Source organism: Corythoichthys intestinalis, chromosome 5 (genome assembly GCF_030265065.1).
Source record: "Corythoichthys intestinalis isolate RoL2023-P3 chromosome 5, ASM3026506v1, whole genome shotgun sequence".
NCBI classification, from domain to species: Eukaryota; Metazoa; Chordata; class Actinopteri; order Syngnathiformes; family Syngnathidae; genus Corythoichthys; species Corythoichthys intestinalis.
The window spans coordinates 30,028,742-30,052,381 of NC_080399.1; the positions used below are offsets into that span (position 1 = coordinate 30,028,742).

At 37.4% G+C, this 23,640-nt stretch overlaps 1 protein-coding gene across 1 annotated transcript in view; it reads right to left on the minus strand.

The window, feature by feature from the left end:
• The window catches only part of kitlga (kit ligand a), a 90,246-nt gene that overhangs the window by 5,984 nt on the left and 60,622 nt on the right, over positions 1-23,640 (minus strand). Inside the window, exons 2-9 of the mRNA XM_057836032.1 lie at positions 9,304-9,414; positions 8,897-8,953; positions 7,758-7,910; positions 5,757-5,934; positions 2,143-2,202; positions 535-632; positions 299-408; positions 153-207 (exon numbers count right to left, since the gene is read on the minus strand). Coding sequence (XP_057692015.1) covers positions 177-207; positions 299-408; positions 535-632; positions 2,143-2,202; positions 5,757-5,934; positions 7,758-7,910; positions 8,897-8,953; positions 9,304-9,414 — 798 coding nt within the window. The 3' untranslated portion in view covers positions 153-176. The remainder of the gene's footprint in view (positions 1-152; positions 208-298; positions 409-534; positions 633-2,142; positions 2,203-5,756; positions 5,935-7,757; positions 7,911-8,896; positions 8,954-9,303; positions 9,415-23,640) is intronic.

The following is a 23,640-nucleotide window of genomic DNA, read 5'->3' on the forward strand; positions in this document are numbered from 1 at the left end:
ACAAACACAAAAAGAATTAAATGAGATTTCAATAAAAAAATCTTACATTTGCATGTTAAAATACAACTTGCATTAATTCAATAAAGGAATTGTTGGTTAAAATCAAGTAAAAATTAAATAATGCAAATAAAAACAGAAAGGAGATGTCTTACCAGCTGAAGTAGTTGTAGGAGTCCTTACACAGTTTCAATCATGTTCAACCTGTTTCTGGAACCGGGAAAGGAATAAAAAAAAAAAAGTTGTCAAATGGGGAAGAAAAGCAACCAAGATCTCTTGACAAATTGAGAAAGAAAAATACTTTTCTGTAATTTGGGAATCTAGCGGGGATGCGCTTCCTTCTGTTCCCGTGAAGAGAACGCCTTCTCCAGAAGTCTGTGGAAGACCTCGGCTGTTCCGTCGCGATCTCAGCTGCTTGGAGGAAGGCGGGATTGTTTAAAAAACAAACAAGCAACAACAAAGTACACTCAATTTCAGAGCATCAATGATAGCACGGTTGGGGTTGGGAGACAAAACAGGGTGACTAGCATGATTTACCTTCCATACGAGCAGCAGGATGAGCGCCAGGAACGGGATGAAAAGTAAGGACAGCAGACTTCGCTCCACAATCTCTGGAAGCAGACGTGCTTCTTGGTCTGGGTACAACAATTAATTAATGATGTCATTATCAACAATAAAACTGTCAAAAAACACATTATCATAAATCCAGAGACCAAAACCAAATACAGCAGACATACAACACAGTTAAATTTGTATTTTGTCAATACAGTAAAATTAGAAACACAAATTGAATAAAAAAAAAACAAAACAACTAAATCAAATATTAGAAAACAACCTGACCTTGACGGCCTTTTTGAGAAATTCTGACTCACTTCCGTCAACCTAACCTGTTAGATAACAGGTTTGTCTGCAAACTCATGACTTTCTGCCAATTGCCTGAAGCAAACATTGCTTGTCAATTTCTCCGCAAGACCCATTGACACAACTCCATCTAAAATGATATGCTGACACCCCCAGATTCATTTGTAATCCAACACTTTTGCATCAGTAGTTTTCAAAATAAAATTCTCTTGTACTCAGACATTATGGATACTTTGTCACAAACATATTTGTCCCAGATTAAACAAATATAGCACCTAACAAAGGTAATATATTTTTTTACATTAATAATATCTTTGAATCTTCCCATTTTTTTTTTTCAATTGGACATAACATATACAAACAGTATCGGAATAGTTGGCATCGCTATCTAATTAAAACATAAAACATTTTGTTTTACATATGTAAAATAATATTATCAAATAAAGGGCATATCAGACATGATAGCCTGCACATTTGTATGAGAAATGTTTTTAGAACAGTTCCATGAAAATTTAATCTGTTAGGCCCCCTGCCCTTCCCTCCGATTGCAGGTTGGACATCTGATGGGTGGGGCAGCCACAGGTGCTGGCCATAACAATCAGCCATCTTTAAAAGCCAGTAGACGCCGCCAGCACGTTGCCTGATCAACTTGTCTGTTTTCTCTGTCAGTTGCATCTCGCGTTCTTTGATGATTCCATCTGATTACCGGTTAACGACTTTTTTTGTTCTTGCCCCAGGACCTGCTTAATGCGAGTCTCTTGTCGGATTCTACGCCTGCCACCTTCCGAGCCTCGTCGTCTCACGCCGGCTCAACTACCCCTAGCGGAAAGATCCACACCCGCCCTCTGCCATGGCTCGAGCACGATTTCGTCACAAATAAATTAATAATATTACTCATTATAACTTTGTGCTTGTCTGCTCTGGGATCCCCTCCATTTCGGGCACCCTAACATATTTCAGTTCCTGCAAATTTTGATCAGCAGTAGTGTCGGTTGTTGCAGAAGACTATGATCAATTCCATTTGTTCTCATGTCACATGAAAATTTGTGAAAATGTAGCAAGTGTCACTGACTCACAGTATTTAGGACAATAAGCTCGTCGGAGAGGAGGAATTTCAAAGCAAAACAACGGCACCAAATGTTCTATTAAATATCTGTCAAACAGACCAGCTGGACTAGTTCCTTGGCTATGCGCTAATGAGTTTTTACACACACACCCAACACATGCACACCACCCGGCCCCCACACAGACACAATAAACATACACACATGCTTGAAAACGTACGTGTTTGGCAGTCTGTGAATGTGTTACACTCTGAGTTGTTACTGCTGGATGATGGCAATCCTGAAACACACACAGAAATGCAAATTCTTTTATATATAAAACCTGACTGTATACAGTATATGTAGTGGTGCACTCAAAATTGGCTGTCATGAAAATCGGTTAACTAATGAGGAAGCGATTGGCTGCTAACCAGTCCAGAGGACTGCCCTGCCTACTGGCCACGGTTAGCTGGGATAGGATCTAGCACCGCCGCGACCTTCGTGAGAATAATCGGAATGCAAGAATAAATACAATTAAAATGAATAATGAGAAAGTCATTGCATTGGGGATATTGACGGGAATGTTGTCTCTCTAACGTGGCCCCCACGTTTTTAAGGCTATGTTCATACCGCAGGTCTTAATGCACAATTCAGTTTTTTTCCCACTCGAGTGAGGCATTAACTTGATGGTCTGAACGTGACAAGTCACATAGAAGTGGACAATTTCGCAATCAACTTTCGTATGTGGTTTAAATCCTAACTGGGCCACATTTTTCCAGAATGTGGCGGCGGTCTGAACTGTCAAGTCTCCCAAATCGGATTTCATGCAGCAATTACAGTACGTCAGCAAAGAACAAAGGCGGCAGACAGGACGGCAGCGATTTAGCTGTGCAATAGAGTTAGCGCTTAGCTTGAACTCGGCTTTTACGCAAGAGGGGGGCTTGACCACAGCCACAGTCATAAAAAAAATAAAATAAAGAAAAGGATAAGCCTGATAATGCTCGATTTTCTTTAAGTGTACCAAATGAGCAATATCTCAGTATTGCTTATCTGGCCGAGTTGGGGCGAACTGACGCACACACGTAAGGCTTATGTGCGTGCGCCATGCATGCACAGTGCGTGTATGATTTCTATCAGTCCATATAAACTTTGAATATAAGACTAAACAGGGATTATTAACGTCTGATATTTGTGTCGATACAGGCAGCATGTCTATTTATTTGTTTTGATGCTTTTGCGCTTACGGGTCAGTTTGTTCAGTGGGTGTCGGACTGCAAATTAGAGCGCGTGCTTAATAATTGAACGGGCTCAATGGGCAAAAGCAGTCTGAATGAGCACAGATATGACCAAAAAAAATCGGAATTCTTCATTAAGACCTGGAGTATGAACATAACTTAAGTTACAGCGCGCTTGCGTACTGACCGTACGTTTAGCGGTGTTGCCTGTTCACCAATTCCTGAGGTTTGCTTTACATACTGATCTTGCCGACTTTTTGTCAAGAAAAGATCTGAAGTATCACTGCAGGAGAAGATTTAAAGCTAAACATGGGTGGTGACAAATTTTAAAAGGACAGATATCGACAGTAAGCTACAATGAGAAGCCGAGGCTAGCGCGTTGCTAGCTGAGTTTGTTGAGAGCTTGAGTGATTTTATTTAAAAAATCGTCACTTATAATTTTCCACGACACGGTTTGCTTGCCCATTGAAGCAGACACACCACATAAAACTTTCAATACATGAGATCTTTATAATAGGGACACCTGCCTACCGATCCACTCACTCGCCAACAGCTACGCGAGGTCTATATAATACAATAGCATGTCCACATTCACAAATGACCAAGTAAAATAGCTTTAAAAAATGAGATTCTGAGCATTGTTGAAACATATTGTCTTGCAAACCTGTTAAAATTACATCAAAAAGGGTTTTAAATGAATGTACAAAAATATAACCAAAGCTCACCATTGAAACTGTTTCATAGAAAATCAGTTTTCTTTTCAAGTTGGTCTTTTTCTCAATTGCAAGCCCCATAAGATGGCTGTAAAAATTCAATAGCGTTCTATTTTTCTTGCATGACAAAGAAGAACAGATTTGTTGGGAGGAGTGGAACAGATTGATGGCATTTCGATCCCTTCCAATGTGAAATACTGACAAAATTAATTTACATACTTATTGACGTTTATGTCATTAACAAAAATGTTAATTTCACATCAACATATGATGTACCCAGAAATCAGAGAAACTAGTCATTTTCAAGAGCTAGTGACAGGGAGATTTCTTTGACTTGGATGTAAATGATCTATAGATGGCTTCCATTAAATGAATACATGGAACAAGATTGATGAAAACTACGACACAATCGTAGTCTACGTTTTGTCACCCTGGTGTTAGAATACTTGTGTGGACGAGGGATGCGTGACATCGACATTTTATTTGGCCAAGACAAAGTTCTATTTTCTAAAATAACTTTCCCACACAGCTGAGAAGCAGTGGTTCAAAGTTCAACACAAAATATTTTGGAAAAATATGCCTTCTTAGTCAAATCAGGAGCAATAACAGAAAATAATAGCAGAGGTCATTAGCAGATGTTAATTCAGTGAGTAACTCATTTAAAAGGGTATGCATATGAAACCCATACAGTTGTACAGGATGATAACAATAAAAGTACAAGTACTTTTAAAAATAATAAATAAAAGGTTAAATTTGCTGGGAAATTGGCATTCAACAAAAGTAAAGCTTTAATGTTGCAGAAAAAAAAACCTAAGAAATAAGTGCATGTACAAAAATAAAGTTGAGCATGGTGGACGAGTGGTTAGCATATCGGTCTCACAGTTCTGTGATCAAGGGTTAAATCCTGGGCTTCGATCTTTCAGTGAGGACTTTGCATGTTCTCTCTTTGCCTGCGTGTGTTTTCTCCAGGCACTCCATTTTTCTCCACCTTCCCCAAAAACTTGCATGGAAGGCTGATTAAACACACTAAATTGTCACCATGTATACGTGAGTGTGTGCGTGAAGGGTTGTTCATCTCCTTGTGCTCTGCGATTGGCTGGCAACCGATTCAGGGTACACCCAGCCTACTGCTTATAGTTATGTGGGATAGGCTCCAGCACCTATGTGACCCTGGTGAGGATAAGCGGTTCGGACGATGAATGAATGAATGAAAATAGAGTTGGAAATTTACAAATTAAAATAAGTCATGAGATACCTTCACATTTGTTGTAATATCACAATGACAATAAATATTCAATTCTATTCTATTATGTTACTGGAATAAAAACATTATATTAAACATATCTTGCAACCCTAATCAAGTTATCTTTTTTCAATATGCAATTGATTGCCACTCACTTTCAGGACATGCGAAGCAACGACCTCGGTGAAGTTGGCCCCCCATCAGACGCAAATTTATATAAAAATTTTGTCAATCGTTTGTGCTACATTTGTGTTGTAAAAAGTTTTGTTTGTGCTGCTATCTTTTCGAGATATTTGCAATTCTTTTATAGGTTAATCTGAGGTCAACCGTTTGGTTAAAAAATGGCAAAAAATGGTGTGTGGTTATGCTTCGTTTGTGCTGTAAAAAATTTTGTTTGTGCTGCTATCGTTTTATAGATATTGAAATATTAATTCTGAGAGATGACGTCACTTGCAGCCCTTCCGTATCCTAACTCCCACGGGTGACGGAGCGGACCAACTCTCTCAATAACAGAGGGGTATCCCAAAAACTAGCACAAACGTAGTACAAACGAATGACAACACTTCGGGTCTATTATGCAGTAAATGGGGGGCTGTGACCTATGAGTGACGTTATCACTCGAAATTATTACTTCAAGCTCTGACAAGCTTTGACAACCACTGACCTTTTAAATATTGTTCTGTTTGCGTGTGCGGTGTGGTGGGACAGGGAGGTGGTTCGCAATCGTCAGAGTCGTCTCTGTGTTGCGCGCTCGCCAGGAAGTCGGACACAAACTCAAAGTATTTCTCCGTGGGCCACCGCTCCTTGCGGTAGTGGCACTCAAAGTCGTACATGACAGCCTCCTGTTCGAGCAAAAAAAAATTTGACACGTGATTTGGATGCACGTAAATAAAGTCACTACATCAAAAGTTTCTGTGATATAGGTTAAAACGGCTTAGGCGAATGTCCTGATCAGTTGTCCACTGAGTTAACCCTTTCTTGTTTAATCCATTTTGACTGGGATGGCACTGGCACTGAATCGTGCATTTACAGCCAGTCTTCCCGGTTTAATTGAAATGGACGTCTATCAACATCAATGATATGCAATGAGAGAAATACTATGAAACATAAAATCTTCTTGGAGCCATAACTAGAGGTCATCCGATATGGAATTATCATAGGCCAATGTCGATACAGATAAAAAAAAAACAAAAAAACCCAAAAACAAATTCAGCCGATTGCCAGTGTCTACAAACAATTTTGTCAGCCAATATTTGAGGTACTAGACTTACTTTTTGTTTAAAAGCACGTTGATCATGAAAGGCAAGTGAAACACTCATACATAAATGGATATATTCGAAGCAGTGTTGTTTTTGGCAGCCATTTTAATTTTCGTCTTAGTCTAACGAAAATACTTATGAGACTTAGGCATATTTTAGTCATTTCGAAATGTATTCGTCTTCGTCTTGTTTTAGTTAACGAAAACTCAGACAAATTTCGTCTAGTTTTAGTCGACAATTATCAAAATGTTTTGGTTTATCAACTTCAAACGTTTTAGTCCATGAATAAATAAATAAAAGGTTTCCTGCAATTTCGAATGAACATGACAAACGAGCACATAACTGTAGTCTATAAGGACGTTGCCATTTTCATGATGATATTACACACTCAGCAGGAAAGCTGCACATTATTTGCAATAAATTAAACTCACAGGGACGCAATGAACTGTATATAAAATTTTTTGCATGCGTTTAAGTAGACAGCGAGTCACCGCGCTAAATGCTTATGCTAATGCGAACGCTATGCTAATTTTAGTGTGTGATGATCACTCAGCACAGACCTCAAAAGGCTAAAGCAACATGGCAATCTAGCTAAGATAAGAAAGCAAAAATTACCAAGCAGCACCTGACACATCTTTCACAAAATGAGCCGGGAATCGGCACACGCTTAAGCCTGTGTGTGGGTCGGGGGGAGGCGCAGTACATCACATGAGTGACACAACCAAACACTGCTAAATGCAATGTTTGGTTGGTCTTTTAACTAAACATACAATAAGAAAATATCACACATTGTGAATTTATGGGGGAAACTTTGGCGGATTTTGATCTCGTTCTCATGTCGTCAGACTACAACTGGCATCCATCTCGTTATGTTGGGAGTCCCAAGACAAATTTTCAGCGCATCATCGTGACGTCATCGTCATGAAAAAATTGTTCATTGCCAAAATATTTTCATTATCTTCATCGTTGACGAAAACAACACTGATTTGAAGTTAAGTGAAGATGAAGTTAGATTTCGATTCTGCTACTTGCTTTTGTAATGCTGGCCACTAGGCGGTGCAAAATCCCAATTAACAAAGATCATCACCCAAACAGGGAACATAACAGTTAACCTATTATATCGGTTATATACTGTATCGGCCAATGGCCGATCTTGAAAGAAATCTATATATCGGTCCGATATATTGGCCGGCTCGTACTGCATATCAGTCAGCCATTTTTAAGCTTTTTTTTTAATGACCAAAAATATCCATTCACTCTATGATAGTTAAAGGTTTAAAGGGTCAACTTTTGAATAGCAGCCCAGTAAGGTAACCATAGTCCTTGTAAGGGTTAATGATATACAGCATATAAAAAGAAACAACCAAAATAATGGGATAAGTCCATCCAAATGTAGTCATTCTTACCACAGAGCCCATATTGAGCCGTAGTTCCTGAAGTATTTGTATAAATATGCTAATGTCTTTTCTATTGGACGAAATGTTGCCAAACTTGTGCGCTAAGTCTTGTAAACTCTCCTCTAGGTAGAAGACGTTGAGCTTGACCCAGCACATCCCACCCTGAAAATACAAAATCAAAGTACGGATCAGCACAACACAAGCACAACACAAGCAGCGAGGTTTGTCTCTTCTTAATGGACGCACAACTTTATTCTTGGAAAAGTATAGTCATGCTCCGACTTTAAAAAAAAAATTCTTTAAAGTAGCATGACTTTTTCTCATGTGAATAACTTATCATCATAAATAATTTATTTTTCCCTAAAATAATTTTAGATGTTCAGTAATTCTGTAATTGGGTATGTTTAACATTACATTTGTGGGCAATATCGAAATTAATTTACTGCTTTTACATCAAAATATTGCAACTTTTCTATGATATTATAAATATCCTCAGAATAATGCAATTTATATAAGTATTACAACAAAATTGTTTTCATAACTTTTCCCTTTCAAAATTGTATGACATTACAGCTTATTTGGTTAATATTCTGACTTTCTTCTCTTAATGTTGAGTTGTTTCGTTACTTAGTTTATATTATACTGACAACATTAAACTTTTTATAGCTAAAAACGGTTTCATTAAAATACATTTTCTTTGTGTAAAAAAAAATAAACACAATATACATTTCCGTTCTCATAACAAAAGAACACAGACAGAAGTATTGTGACTTTCTTCTCATGTTATGACAACATTAATATTCAATGTTATCTACATGTTATAACACAACTTTTTTTCTTCTTAAATGTATATTTATGTTTAAACTTTTAATATGTAACAAATTTTTCCTAAAACTAAAACCTTTTAATGTAACTATGACCTTATGCTCACGAAATTAAACTATTTGGAGTATTATAACTCAATTCTTAAAAATTTACCACATCAAAACTGTATTCTGTTCTCTCTTATAACAATACAACTATTGTTGTGCTGTCCAACCTTTTTTAGGACTGTGTTTGCACCACACATGTGCGACATTCAACAAAAAGCTGCTTGCAAATGTTCAAACGTCACCAAATGGCTTTAGTGAAAAAAAAAAAAGTCATACCTCTTCTTTCGGAACGTAATGTACAGGAATTTTGTAGTCTTTGGGAATATTGTGTTTCTGCAGAGAGAGAGAGAGAAAAAAAAACAATCAATTTGAAGGTTTAAATACAAGTTGGCATTTTAAACACGAATGGAAAAGCAAACAATTAAGCTATCCAGTGGATTTCTTTCAAGTAACAATTGTCAAGGCCTCTGTGCACCTAATAACTGCACTATGAAATGAGGCTTGGTGGCTCTTAAAGGAACCAGATGTTTTTTTTTTTTCTCACTGTCTCATGAAAAGCAGGTTGTACTTTGAACATTTCCCCCCCAACTGTAAATACAGCTAGGCTGTTTCAATGGAACATAATGTCAGGACCTATTAAAAAGTAGGCTCCGTTTGTTATTTCTGTGGATACGTGTCCTTACCAATATCGAGAGTCTCGCCACGTCATCAGTCACTGGGTTGACGTCAAATTTACTTGAATGCGCCCCGAGCGTTATCAGCAGCAGTAAATGGACACAGACGCGTATCCGAATCTAACAAACACACAAACAAACAGGTTAATGACAATGTTGCAATCACATGACCTGGGAACATCACATTCCATTGTAATTTTTGGTAACACTTTATAATAACTATCCATTTTACTAGTTAATAAATCATTAGTAAACTGCTGATAAATGATTTATTGTTGATTTGTGAAGTATTTGTTAACAGTTTGTTAAGCATTTACAGGGTGTTCTTAACCTGAAACAAACAACAAAAACTAACATTGTTTTACTCATTAAACCAAATATTTCAACAATAATGCATATTGTAACTGAGGAAAAACTTAGGACACTCTACCACCTAATACTTAGTGTTCCCCCTTTTGGCTGAAATAACTTCAGTGAGACGCTTTTTGTAGGCATCTACCAGTCTTTGACATCAGTCTGAAGAAAGTCTGCCTCACTTCTCAACGCAGAATACTTTCAACAGTGATTGACTGTTGAAGTGAGAGAAAACAGCATGGTGAGATCAAAGGAGCTGTCTGAAGCCTTAAGAAAGAAGATTGTAGAGACTTATGAGTCCGGTAAGGGATTTAAAAAGATCTCAAAATAATATAAAATCCGCCATTCCACTGTCCGGAAAATAGTTTACCAGTGGAGGAGATTTGAAACAACTGCCAACATGCCCAGGTCTGGCTGTCCAAGCAAGTTCACCCCGAGAGCAGACCGCAAGATGCTAAGAGAAGTCTCCAAAAACCCTAAAATGTCATCACGGGACCTACAGCAGGCTCTTGTTAATGTTGATGTGAAAGTGCATGCCTCTACAATCAGAAAGAGACTATACAAATTTAACATTCATGGGAGGTGTGCAAGGAGGAAACCTTTGCTCTCAAAGAAGAACATAAAGGCCAGACTAAAGTTTGCCAGAGTGAATGTAGACAAAGACCAGGACTTATGGAATAATGTTCTTTGGACAAATGAATCTAAAATTGAATTATTTGGACATAAGAACAGAGGACATGTTTGTTGTAAACCCATTCTATTCCAGGAAAAGAACCTCACACCAATTGTGAAGCGTGAAGGTGGAAATGCCATGGTTTGGAGATGTTTTGCTACAACAGGACCTGGCCAGCTCACCATCATAGAATCCACCATGAATTCTATCATATATCAGAGGGTGCATGAGGAACATGTGAGATCATCTGTGAAAAAATTAAAGCTGAAACGAAACCTTGACCCTGCAACATGTTAATGACCCAAACCAGTAAATCCACCAAGGACTGGCTGAAAAGAAATGGAGAGTCCTGGAATGGCCGAGTCAAAGCCAAGATCTTAATCCTATTGAGATGCTTTGGGGTGACTTGAAACGGGGCCATACATGCATGAAACCCCGCAAACATCTCACGGTTGAAAGGATTCTGCGTTGAGAAGTGAGGCAAACTTTCCCAGACCGATGTCAGAGACTGGTAGATGGCTACAAAAAGCGTCTCACTGAAGTTGTTTCAGCCAAAGCGGGTAACACTAGCTATTAGGTGGTAGGGTGTTGTAACTTTTTCCTCAGTTAGAATATACATTTTTGTTGCTAAATTTGGTTTAATGAGTAAAACAATGTTTCACTTTCTTTTCCAGTGACAAAGAAAAACCAGATCAGACATTGAAATATGAACATTTCTTAATAAATAACTGAATATTTAATGGGGTGTCCTAATTTTTTCACATGACCGTAAAATGTTATAAAATTAAAAAGAGATGGTCCAAAGATTCCCCAAAAATATATCTTTTAATGCCACAAGAATGAAGTCAAAATATTATCAAAAGTCATAAAATTATTAGGAAAGATGTCATTTGAAGAGAAAAGAAAGAAAAAAATACTAAGCAAATCAAACTGCTGCAATCTTTCGAGAGAAAAAAAGTCATGATGTTAGCAAAAAAGTTGTATTTTTAGAAGCTAAAAGATTTCATGTCAGTTTATAAAAATAAAGTGCCGTGAACACATGATACTACTTTTACATTATCATCTTGGGGGACTCAAAAGAAAGAAAAAGTGTAAGTGTAAAGTTGGGTAAATATTGTTATGGTATAGTGCGATAAGTTTATTTCGTACGAGAATAAAGTTGCAGTGTTATAAGCGTAAACATAACAAGACATGTTAGTAAAGCAATGGCATTCCCGGATACAGACTAATCAATTAATAATTAAATACTTGTTGGTTATAATAAATAGTGATAAGATTGAAACTCAGAACTTCTATTGCAAATTTACCATGAGAATCAGAATAAAAGTCTAAACATGGAATTTTCAAGTCTTCCAAAAAATAACACTGTGACATTATACAGTACATTGCATTTCGACAGGTTTACCTTTTGACAAACAGTGTTGTGATGAACAAAGAGCAAAATAGAATAACAAATAGAAACTTGCTAAACACGCACACACATGCTTAATCTGTGCTTGCCACTAAACACAATAACAGCTTAGTTTGCCGCTGAATTGGCACGCCGTGTTGAACCAGAATAATTTACTCATTTTTTTCCCCCCCAAGTCGACATTTAATTGTTTGATAATAAGTGGATGGAAGCCTTAATGCTCAGACACGTTGAAACCACAATCTAATGTCACAAGGCATCTGCAGCTTCAAAGAAATTCAGAACTCTTTAACACTATTACTTACACTTACCGACCACTTTATTAGGAACACCTGTCAAACTGCTGGTTTAATGCCAATTTCTAATCAGCCAAACACATGGCATCTACTCAATGCATTTAGGCATTTAAACATGGTCAAGACAATCTGCTGCTGTTCAGCCCGAGCATCAGAATGGGGAAGAAAAGTGATAGAAATCTGATAGAAAGGCTAAAATAACTCAAATAAACACCCATTGCCAGTGTAGCTCAAGTTACCTTTGAAAAGTAAATAGTTACAGTTATAATTACTTCTCTGTCGAATTAGCTAATTACTTTACTGGTTATTCGATTACAAAAGTTACTACATGAAGTTCTTTTGTTTTGCTTTAAAAAATGATATGAAAAAAAAAAAACGACTGAAAAAATTACAGAATTTTAAAATGTTTGTATTTTCATTAGAGCTGTCCTGACTAGTCGACAAAGTCGATGTTATCGATGACGTAAATCCTTCGACGAGCACAACATTCCATCGACGGTTAATGAAGGGTTAAAAAAATATATGCGTGGAAAGTTCAGAATGTCAGATGCTCTGTATGCAAGCGGGGAAAGCGGCACAAAGCCAAAAAAGTGCACCAGAGTGTCCAAATCATTGACTTATTTCAAAGAAACAAAGGAGGGTACACTGTTGTGTGCTGTCTCTTCAATGCCAAGCTTGACTGCACATCAGCTGTGAATGAACATCTACTCTGTCACCCAGTTGTAATTTTCGAAGACAAAAGGAGTAAGTCCATCTAACTAACTAACGACATGTTTTATTGAAGTTGCTAAGCCTGTCGCGGTATGCAATGAGTCAATTAATCGCATGGCAAATAAAAATGAGGGCAGTAATTTTCACAGCCGTGTCTTATCGCTGCGCGCGCGCATTCGTGCATACATATGTGTGTGCGTGCTGATGGCATATGAGACTCCAGTTCCTTTCTCTTATCAACACGCTGTAGATTTAAAGTTCAGACATACAGAATAAGAAAACACATCTATATTAAACACTGTAACGTTAGCATTGCTACACTGAGGTGAATGGGAAAAAAAGGCAACCAACTTTAGCCTACTATAAAACATTGGCAGTCTTCTCAAACGAAACAAACAAACAAAAAAATCTACAACTGACACCACACTTAATGGCAAAAAAATGTTTTTTTTTGCGGCGTGTAAAGCTTAAGTTAGCTGTTTAGCGAACGTACTTCAGGTGAACATTTCAAAATAAAAGCATGTCATGTTCGTCATATAAATATCAATTTCTGGAATTCATCCCACATACTTCAGAATTCAGATTCTAAACTAAGAATACCTTTACAATGACACCCTTTATGAAAAATCTGATTGGCAATGAATAATTATTATGATTATTATAATAATATTATACTGTATATAGTACTATACTATTAAATTAATGCTAGGGGTTTTATAAGAATTGTTTTGAATCATGTTGGAAAGGCAAAGTCAGTGTTCTAAATCTGTTTACATTCCATTCTTTTGCACTAGTTAATTTTATCAGCATTTGAACTCATTTTTTATTTGTGATTTATTATTGTTATTTACGTGTTTATTTGTACTTCAATAAAGAATTTAAGTGTTCCAAAATGTTTTTGTGAAATGATAAGCGTCAACAAAAATTTCATTGCTAAATTAGTCAAAAAAGTATATATATTTTTTAATTATTAGATTAGTTGACTAATCGCAAAACTAGTCGGCTGACTAATCGGGAGAAAATGAGTAAAACTGGAGTTTTATGTGTATGCGCGTAAAGTAAGTTTGTATGTCTGTGTTTAGTACAGCCATATTATTAAGAACCGCGCTATTCTCTCAGACTGTCTCTGATTGGCTTACCCTGACGTCTTGCTCTATGTTAGCCAATAAATATCCTCTACTGGGATGTGCTGTGTACATGTTAGAAAAGCACCATGTGGACTCTGAGACTTATATGAGGACACAAAGATGGCAATAGTGAACACCACAGATAGCGCTCTCTGTTAGAGAGAGCAGTAGAGATGTCTGTTAAATGGCAGATAGACTCACGTGCCATGACGCTGCAAGAGGAGACTTTTCACTTGGATCACGTAACATAAAAACTTAGGTAATGCATGTACTAGTACAATAACTATTGAGGCCATTATTGAATGAGAAAATGGAACACGTTACGTTAGAAGTTACAGCAAAAAATAGTCTGGTTATGTAATGTAACAAATTTAAGGGCGTTAGTTCCAACACTGCTCATTACAATCTGGGTATGCAGAAGAACATCTCTGAATGCCCACCAAGTGAATTTGAGGCAGATGGGAAACAGTTCGGAAAACCAGACAGAGTGCCATTCCTGTCACTTAAGAACAGTTTCATCTAGGCCCACCATTACTGGACATTAGAAGATTGAAATAACGTTGCCTTGTCTGTTGAGTCTTGATTTATACTGCAACATTCAAATGGTAGGGTCAGGATTTGGCGTCAACAACATGAATGCATTAATCCATCCTCATCAACTGTTCAGGAGGGTGCTGGTGGTGTAATGGTGTAGGGAATATTTTCTTGCTATACTTTGGAACCCTTAGTACCAATTCAGCATTGTTGCAACGCCACATCATACCTGATTATTGTTACCGACCGTTTACATCTCTGTATGACCGCAGTGAGTGTACCCATCTTCTGATGGCCACTTCCATCAGGATAAACCAACATGTAGGAGCTAAAATAATCTCAGATTGGTTTCTTGACCATGACCAGTGTTGTCACTAACGCGTTACTACTTTCTTTTAGTAACGAGCAATCAAATTTTTTCCAAACCGGTAATCTGAAGTGAAGTTTCTTTAGTGTCTGTGCGTTACTATTTTTTTATTGCTTCATAAAGTATGTAGAAGGAAGAATATTGTAGTCATGTACGAAGAGCATTTTGAATAGAAAATGTTAGAAAGGTTCCCATTACGCGTTCATTTCCATGGTTACTTCTTGTTTTGGTCGCACACACTAAGTGTTTTGGGACTGAGAAAGGCGTGTGGAGCGCGGGTGCACATTCGAGCCGAGTGCAGTCACCTGTTGAGATGTTTGAGGTAATGTTGATCTGTGCGCATCTATGAATGTATGTGTGTATTTTTCCTTCATTCTGGAGGGTTCCAGCGATAGGTTGAAGCCGCTACATGCGCGGCTGTTTCGTAGCTTTGCCATTGTAACGGCAGGTAGTCATCGCTCCCGCTCGTCCTCGCGAAGTCGGCAAGCATTGTTTACATCATATTCGTGTTGCACATTTATGCCATTCGTTTAGCATTTTTGGGGTTGTAAGTTTGATTGAGTGTAAAGTGTTTAGTTGCTGCCATGTTTTTTGGCCAAATTGACCGCGCGTGTGTATGGCATACTTCCGGGTTGGGCCGTGCATTCACGCCCGCTCCCACCTTTGTGTTTATTGCACTGTGCACTTCATTTGTGTGTTGTTGATTATTGTGCAGTCAATTTGCATTGTTTTACATTGGCACTGATATGCTCTTAACCCTAACCCCTAAACCCTGACCAGTGTTGTCAGTAATGCTTACTAAGTAACGCGTTACTGACAACACTCGGAGATTAATTCTTATGTGAAAACTTCAGTTACATGCGATGAGATTTTTCTATTGTCATTTTTATGTTGAGGCAGCAAAAGGAGAAAAACTGGGAAAAATTAACTCATAAGTTACTTTCAAAGAAACTTAGTTTGATAATAAAGTAATCAGTAAAGTAACTAAATTACTTTTTTGAGGTGTAATCAGTAATTAAATTACTTTTTAAAGTATATTTTTCAGTAATCTGTGACATCACTGACCCTGATCCAAAATTCTGAATTTTTGACAGTAGGCTTAATCTTCATGTTAACTGTGGTTTAATTAGTCGGTGGAGTAGATTTCAACAACTTCCATGCAGTTTTTCAGTAATTCAGGGTTCTGGAGTGGCTAAGCTAGCGAGTGGTGGTTGAAATAAACTCCATCGACTAATTAAACCCCCGCTAACTCAAAGATAAAGCCTTATGTGAAAAACTCTGATCTTCCTCTTCAAATTCAATTACTGGAAATTCAATTATTTGCGATGACATTTTTCTGTGGTCATTCATATGTTGAAGCAGCAAAGGGAGAAAAATTTGTAAAAAGAAACTGATAAATTACTTTTAAAGTAACTTGTTACTTTAATAATAAAGTAATCAGTAAAGTAACTAGATTTTATTTAGGCATGATCAGTAATTAGTAATTCAATTACTTTTTCAAGTAATCGGTGACAACACTGACTACGACATTGAGTTCACTGTACTCAAATGGCCTCCACAGTAACCAGATCTCAAACCAATAGAGCACCTTTGGGATGTGGTGGAACGTGAGATTTGCATCATGAATGTGCAGCCGACAAGTCTGCAGCAACTGTGCGATGCTATTTTGTGTCACTATGGCCACAAAGGATTAAGGCAGTTCTGAAGGAAAAAAAAATGGGTCCAATCTGGTACTACTGTCGTAAGACATATCTAATAAAGTGGTGGATGAGTATACTTCAAAACTATCCAAAATACTAAAATTTTTATATAACCCAAAGTAGCAGTAGTAGTAGGTTGAGTTTTATTTATTTATTTTTTTCGGGGAAAACTTTGAAGACTTGAAACTTTCAAACAGTCACCATCAAAACAAGATTTTTTGTAACGGGGCAAAAAACAAAAAATAATGTTGGGCATTCAGCTTCATACCCCTCATTACAAGAATTGTGGTACAATATTCCCATTCACACAGACAATCCTGTCTCTGAAAATTCTCTGTCAACTTTTCCCAAATTCCATCAGATCCATAAAAAAATTGGGGATTTGTCCACCTGTGACTTTGACAAACAACCTAACTAGCACATGTACATAAATACCCATGGTGCTGAAGCACCTGCCAATTTGCTTTGGATGTGAAAAATTAGCCTTCTGCCAGAGCCTATTGTCATGTCTGTGTGCCTTCTCAGTTTTTTTTCATTCCAACACCTGATTCAGTTGGATTGGCAGGGCTGTGCAACACATCTGTGGCGCATTAGGAACGCTCAATATTTAAACTCCTATCACTGTCTTCAATTGTCAGACTATTGCTTACTTGCTTGTTCACCGCTGTGTTCGTCATCTTGAGTCTCCCGCCTACTTACGTTTGTATTTGTGGTACACTTTGTTTTTGTGCTAGCATTTTTGTTTGTACTTTGCTATTTTGTTTTTGCCTTTTCTAGCCATCGTCTTTCCCTTGGTTCTCTCGCAGACTTGGTTCGTGCCTTTTTTTGTTAGTATTTTTCTCACCTGTTCTGGCGTGCTCCCTTGGTTGTTTTTGTAGTAAATTATAAACAAACTTATTTTCATATTTCACGGCTCGCCTTTTTATCACACCTATAGTTTACCAATTATCCATATTTAAATCAAGCTCCCTCAAGGCATGTTCATATTCGACAAGCATTTATTTGAATTCTTGTGAGAATTTTGCCTTTGAGTGCCGCCAAACTGCTAGGCTCCAAGTCTCCCCTAAATTATAGTATCAGATAATAATAGTGTTTGTGAACATTGCTGTTAAATGAATCATGTTTCAAGAGAAAACACAAAAACGAGAGGATGTATGTATTTTTGTTAAATTCATTTAACGGGTTACCCTGTTTTATCACTGCGGGCGCTCCTTTTTTGGAAGAAGCACTTGCTCCCCAAAATTTAAATGCATGTGACTCGTAGCCAGCCAGACCTGATGTTGAGGCATAGACTTCACTATCAGTTGACGGGGCTCGGGGCCGATCCATAGGGGGCCTATTTTCAAAAACTTCAAATATTTTCAAAACCAAAGCCGCTAGAGACCTAAAACCAAAACAGGCACCTCCACCTCCCTTAGGCATTTATGAATATCCATGAGCAGCGACATAAAAAAAAATTCAAAGTTTTTCAGTAATAAAATCCCGAATAATTATTTTTCTATACAAGTATAACAAAACTTAAAGTGGGAAAAATTCTCAAATTTTACACTAGATGCACACAAATCACCTAATACAGAAATAATTACCTATATTTTCAGGATCAATAGCAATATTTAACATATCATACAAAGCTTTGCCCAAAATAGAAACTTAATATATATTTTTTAAATTTAGTGCAAGTATTCAACAGCTAATAAATCACTCAATTTTCACATCAGAAACTTAATACTTGAAGAAAGCATGAAGAATCATCTTGATTTTACTCAACAAAAGCAAAATTTGCATTTTTCTATATACAATCACAACTTATTTAGGTTGAATGGCAGCCGTCACAAAACAAAAAGCTTTTTAAGTTGAAAATTCTTGTAAATAAATGCGCAAATCTTGGAATTTCTACAGTTATTAATGTAAAACAGTCAAGATTCTTGGTTAAAAGCAAAAAACGGGCAGTTATCGTTCATTTTATCTAAATATTTCAAGCAAAAGTTACAATATTATGTAATCCAACATGACGGCCGTCACGACACAAAGACCTTTTTAAGTTGAATTTTTTTGTAAATAAAGGCTCAAATCGCGGAATTTCTACAGATGTGAACATAAAACAGTCTAGATTCTTGGTTAAAGGCAAAAAAACGGGCGGTTATCGTTCATTTTGCGTAAATATTTCAAGCAGAAATTACAGTATTGTGTAAACCAACATGGAGACTGTCATTAAAAAAAAGACCTTTTTAACATAATACTTGTAAATAAATGCTGAAATCGCTGAATTTTTACAGATATGAACGTAAAACAGTTTAGATTCTTGGTTAAAAGCAAAAAACGGGCGGTTATCATTAATTTTACGTAAATATTTTTAGCTAAACTTTTACATTGACTAATGCTGTGATGTTAACAGATCATTAAATTTGCATTTGATGTGAGGTCTGAAATTGCTTAAAATACAATGGTATGAGTCAGGTGTCAGGGGTCAGGTGTCAAACTTCACTACGTAGGGCTGAACTTCAACTCCCCATTTTATGTTGGTGGTACCATTCCACAGAGCAGCATTAGAAAATACAAGGAAACCTCAATCGGTGCCAATCAATTCGAAATGTAAACTGGGATTGGTTTCAGCCCCGTACGACTCTTGTGAGGATGCGGAACAGAAGATGAATGAGTGAATGCAAACCTAAGTGGCCTGATAGTTGAATGTGTTGAAATTGTTGAAAAATGATCCTAAGATTATACATTGGTCTGGGTTGTGTTATGAGGGATTTTTCCACCCTGATCTCCTGAGAAAATAGTCATAAATGTTAATGCTGAACAATATTTATGACCTCAAATTCTTATGTCAGAACTGAATAATAGACTTTGATTGTGACAATAGCCAGGTAGGAATTAAGCCAGTAGATTCAAGTCAAGTCCATCCATCCAAACATTTTTTATTTGGGGAGAAAAAGATAAGATAATAGGGGTATTTTTTTTAGTTATCATCATTATTTCATAGTAATTTAACAGTTTTAGTTCACAGCATTGGCAAAGTTATGGAAGAGTGTTGTTTTGATAATGTTATATAGCAAAGATTCTTCTCTTTAGTAGTCCAGCACAAAAAAAAAAATCAATCACACATGTATTTTTATAGTACCTTTCATACTTGCAAAGCTGTGTTTTACTGCGTTTGAACCTTTTCATAAATTGCCAAGGACAAATAGTAACAACTCCCTTAACAAGTGTCCAAGCAATCTTAACCTCAACCGCCCAGCAGGCTGCCTTCACATCAATCCAAGTTGACACTAACAGCCTGCGGCTGTTTGGTCTCGCTCCATTCGGAAAGTATTTTCCGACCACCGGCAAGGGGGCTCCCCGAGGGCTCTTCGCATCCAATGAGTTGTAGGATAAAACGAAAGCTATCAGTGTGGCTGTGGGCTTGGCCTTTGCTATGCAAATACTAGTCAATCACGGCTAGGATTAGTGTCTTGGCCACGGACGATGCACCATATACACAAGATCAGCCCAGTGATAGCCACATGAAGGATGCCTTCCCAAATGTGACATTTCGATGAAAAAAATAATTCATCACCTTAGAAAGCATGACTGTGATTATTTCTTTGAAGTAATCTAAACCCTTACTGTATTTGTTTCGGGTTTACAAAAGGCATATGTTGTTAACTCATTCACTCCCAGCCATTTTCACCAGAGCGACCCCCTTTTGACTGATTTTGCAAGGCCCACAGAAAATTCTGTTCTATTGCTATATAAACATGGAACCCACCAAAAGAAAGATTAGACTCTCTTCTTTCAGCTGGAAAAAAAAGTTAGTTCATATCTATTTCCATTCTTTAGAAATCAGCATTAGAAAATAGCTTAGTTTGAGCAATTTTCTAATTTCTGATGAAAAAAGTAGGAGAAATGGAGCTTTTTGTAAAAGCATACATTTAAAAAAATAACGTTGACTTTAACACAGCTATTTTTTGCTTTTGTGACATCCCAAACATCTGAATAATGTTTTCCTTCTACAAAATATCATAAACAACAAGACAAATAGTGCTTTTGATGGCAAAGTAACAATTTATTTATACATAACTAAACTATTGAACTGAGAGATGAAGCTGTTGTGCACATTTCCGGCTGAGTCACGAGACAGTAGAGAGTCACGAGAGACAAAAGCGGCCGAACACGGCAAGGCGAACTCTACTCAACGAGCAACACAGAGTCAACAACATCATCCGCTACACTGGTGATCACGATCGTTCTGCTCGGTCGTCCAATGCCTGGCATCCTGGACGTCCTCCCGATTGTTCTGCTCGGACTTCCCACATCCTCCTGGTCGTCCGTTCGGTCGTCTTCCACTGGCGCCCCGGCTGTGCGGCCCGACCGTTCGTTCACTTAAACCGGGTTGCGCCTGGCATCCTGTGTGGATGGGGACCTGTGTGGTGACCGCTGCCTCATGGCAGAGTTCACCTGGGGAGCTTGTGTGGGGCATGTTGTGTTCCTGGGGGGAACTGGTTTGGCCGTGCGCATTTCCCGCTGGGTTGTTCTCCACATTTTTCTCATGCTTCTTGCTTCTTCCGACATATGACTTCTTACCAAATGCGCTACTGCCCTCCAGTGGCCATTTTTATTGCTTTAAAATGAATTTTGACCATTGTGCTTTGGAGCGAAGTTGCATCAGAACCTAGAGATGTCTCTTGTGAAAAAAATGTAAAAGACGTATAAATAAGTTTTTGGGAAACTGAAACGAATAAAAATAGAACATATTTATACGTTTTTGGGAGCGAGTTAATGAGTTAATTAGGTTGTTTGAAAACAATTGTCATCTGTTCAGGAAAACTAACGATTGTACGTTAATTTGAAGACTAAACTGTCACTGAACCTCAAAAAGACACGTTGGTAAGGTATTACATTAATTTCAGTTAATTGTACCCACCTGGATGCCACGCACTGTATTAAAAAAAAAAAAAAATGTTGCCCGAGAGTTTACGATGACGCTCGTCACGCTAAATGCTAATGTTAACAAGAACGTGAATGCTACGCTCTGAGCATCAAGCCAAATAGCCAAACATCATCGCGTTTGCAATGGCGTCACCACCCCATTCCCTTCTACCCCCTCCCACTCTCTCCATCTCCATGCAACCGAATTGTAACACGCTTCTCCACATCGTCAGTAACAGTAACAACAAGGGGTTTGCATAGGGACGGTAGGGATATAAAACTACCAACTTTTCAGGATGCTGAAATTCCCCCCACCAACTTTTAAGCAACCTTATTTGCATTATATAATGACTTCAGTTATATCCACTCCGCTCCGGAGCTTTGTTGTCTGAAATCGCCAAAACCGGAGAATACGGCAGGTGAAACCCTATTGTGGAGGCTTATAGAGGTCATTAAGATTGTCTTCCCGTATGGATAGAATTGACCCGGCCATTATTAAGTGAATTACAGTACTCTACTTTTATTATGTTCAGAATTACATTGACCCCTTTTCACTTGCTGAATGTGCCAGTCCATTTTTTTCCCCTCAAACGCCTCCCTCCGAAGACAAGGGATATTAGAAGTTTTTTTCCGCCAGCAGCAGCAGGCACTGTATGTATTGTAGAAAGACTTCAATGTTGTGGAGGTGGGGAACACACCACTAATTTTGCTACTAAAAGTCCGACCTGCAACAGAGTTAGCATGGCATTAATCTGTGTGAATTTCTCAAACTCGAGGAGGAAGCTGCGGTGAACTATCCTCCCGCATGTTTTCTACTGTTAACGTTAATTAAACTGTTAGAAATGCAGTGAACTAAGGATTACCCCCTTATAGTTAATTTATGAATAAGTTTGTATTTCTTGTGTATGTTAACATAATTTGTGCTCAAATATTACAATTTAAATTTGCTAATAAATCCTGACATTTATTCTGGAAGTTTTCAAAATGTTTTAGTAGTTTTTGAAAACAAAGGTTTAAATCGAACGGTGTATCACCTGAACCAATCCACTTGAAAGTTAGTATAACTCAATACAGATTTATTTTTGCATTGATCTTAGCCTATCGATTCGGTTCATATTTGTGAGAAATGTAGACCTGACCCCCGTTCACCCAGTCTGTTTGGTTTTATAAATGTCCCGTCCCCAGCAAAAAGTCTACATGCAGGTTATGCTGTTTACCGTCTCAACCAATGTTGAGACCAAACCTACCCATTGGGTAACGGCGTTGCAAAGATGGGAAAAGTAATAAATTTGATTACTCACTACTGAAAAAAATAACACCGTTAGAAACGCCTATACTCTAACGCCGATATTAAAAACACTGGTAATAGCACAGTGCTGTGTCCTGTGTTGAAGAAATTAACAGAAATGGTGTCAATAAAACAATGTTAGCACCGCTTTCCCAAGAACCAAAATGGACGATAAATTGACTCTCCATTCAAGAAAAATGCCTTTACATTACAAATACACTAACTGGCCTCTTTGTAAGCTTATGTAACGTTACATTTTAGCTTTATGATGGATGGTATGAGATGTTAAGATTTAAATAATTATTTATGAAAATAAAGACATAATTTAGGACATTAAGTAAGCCACAAAGTAAAGGCAATAATTTGAGAGATTAAAAAGTCGTTCTTTACGTGTTAAAACTTGTAAAATCTTACAATCAATAATTTTACGAGGGGAAAACTGATTAACGTATTTAACTATAAGCAATAATTTATGAGAATTAAGTAATTATAATATTATAAAGACTATTAAAACATCCAACTCATAAATATAAAGTTGCACATTTTTGCTGCTTTGTGGAACGCGGATAAGAGAGAAATCAGCTTCAGCGGTTGTTTTTTTCCCTTCGATTTCTTGAGAATATGATTGAAATGGAATATTTTGAATACAGATCCTCTTCAATATCTCATGTGCTAAGACAAGACAGATTGCAGTATGAGCTGTATAGGAAATCTTTAGACTAGGCTGAGTGATACAAACAGAAACACTCCAGCAGGCCCTTTCTGCATGCCCAGAGCCTTTTTTTTTTTTTTTTTTTTTTAAAATGACAAATTAGGTTTTTAATTAAATGCATTTTTTGTATTTTCCTCAGATGTAAAGATTCCCAAACAACAACTCTACATTGGGTTTGTAGATTGCGTTAGGATGGCATGTGGTAAAGCAGCAGGGCCAAAACAGTTTGACTGACATGAGGGAAAGTCCTTCCCTGGCAACT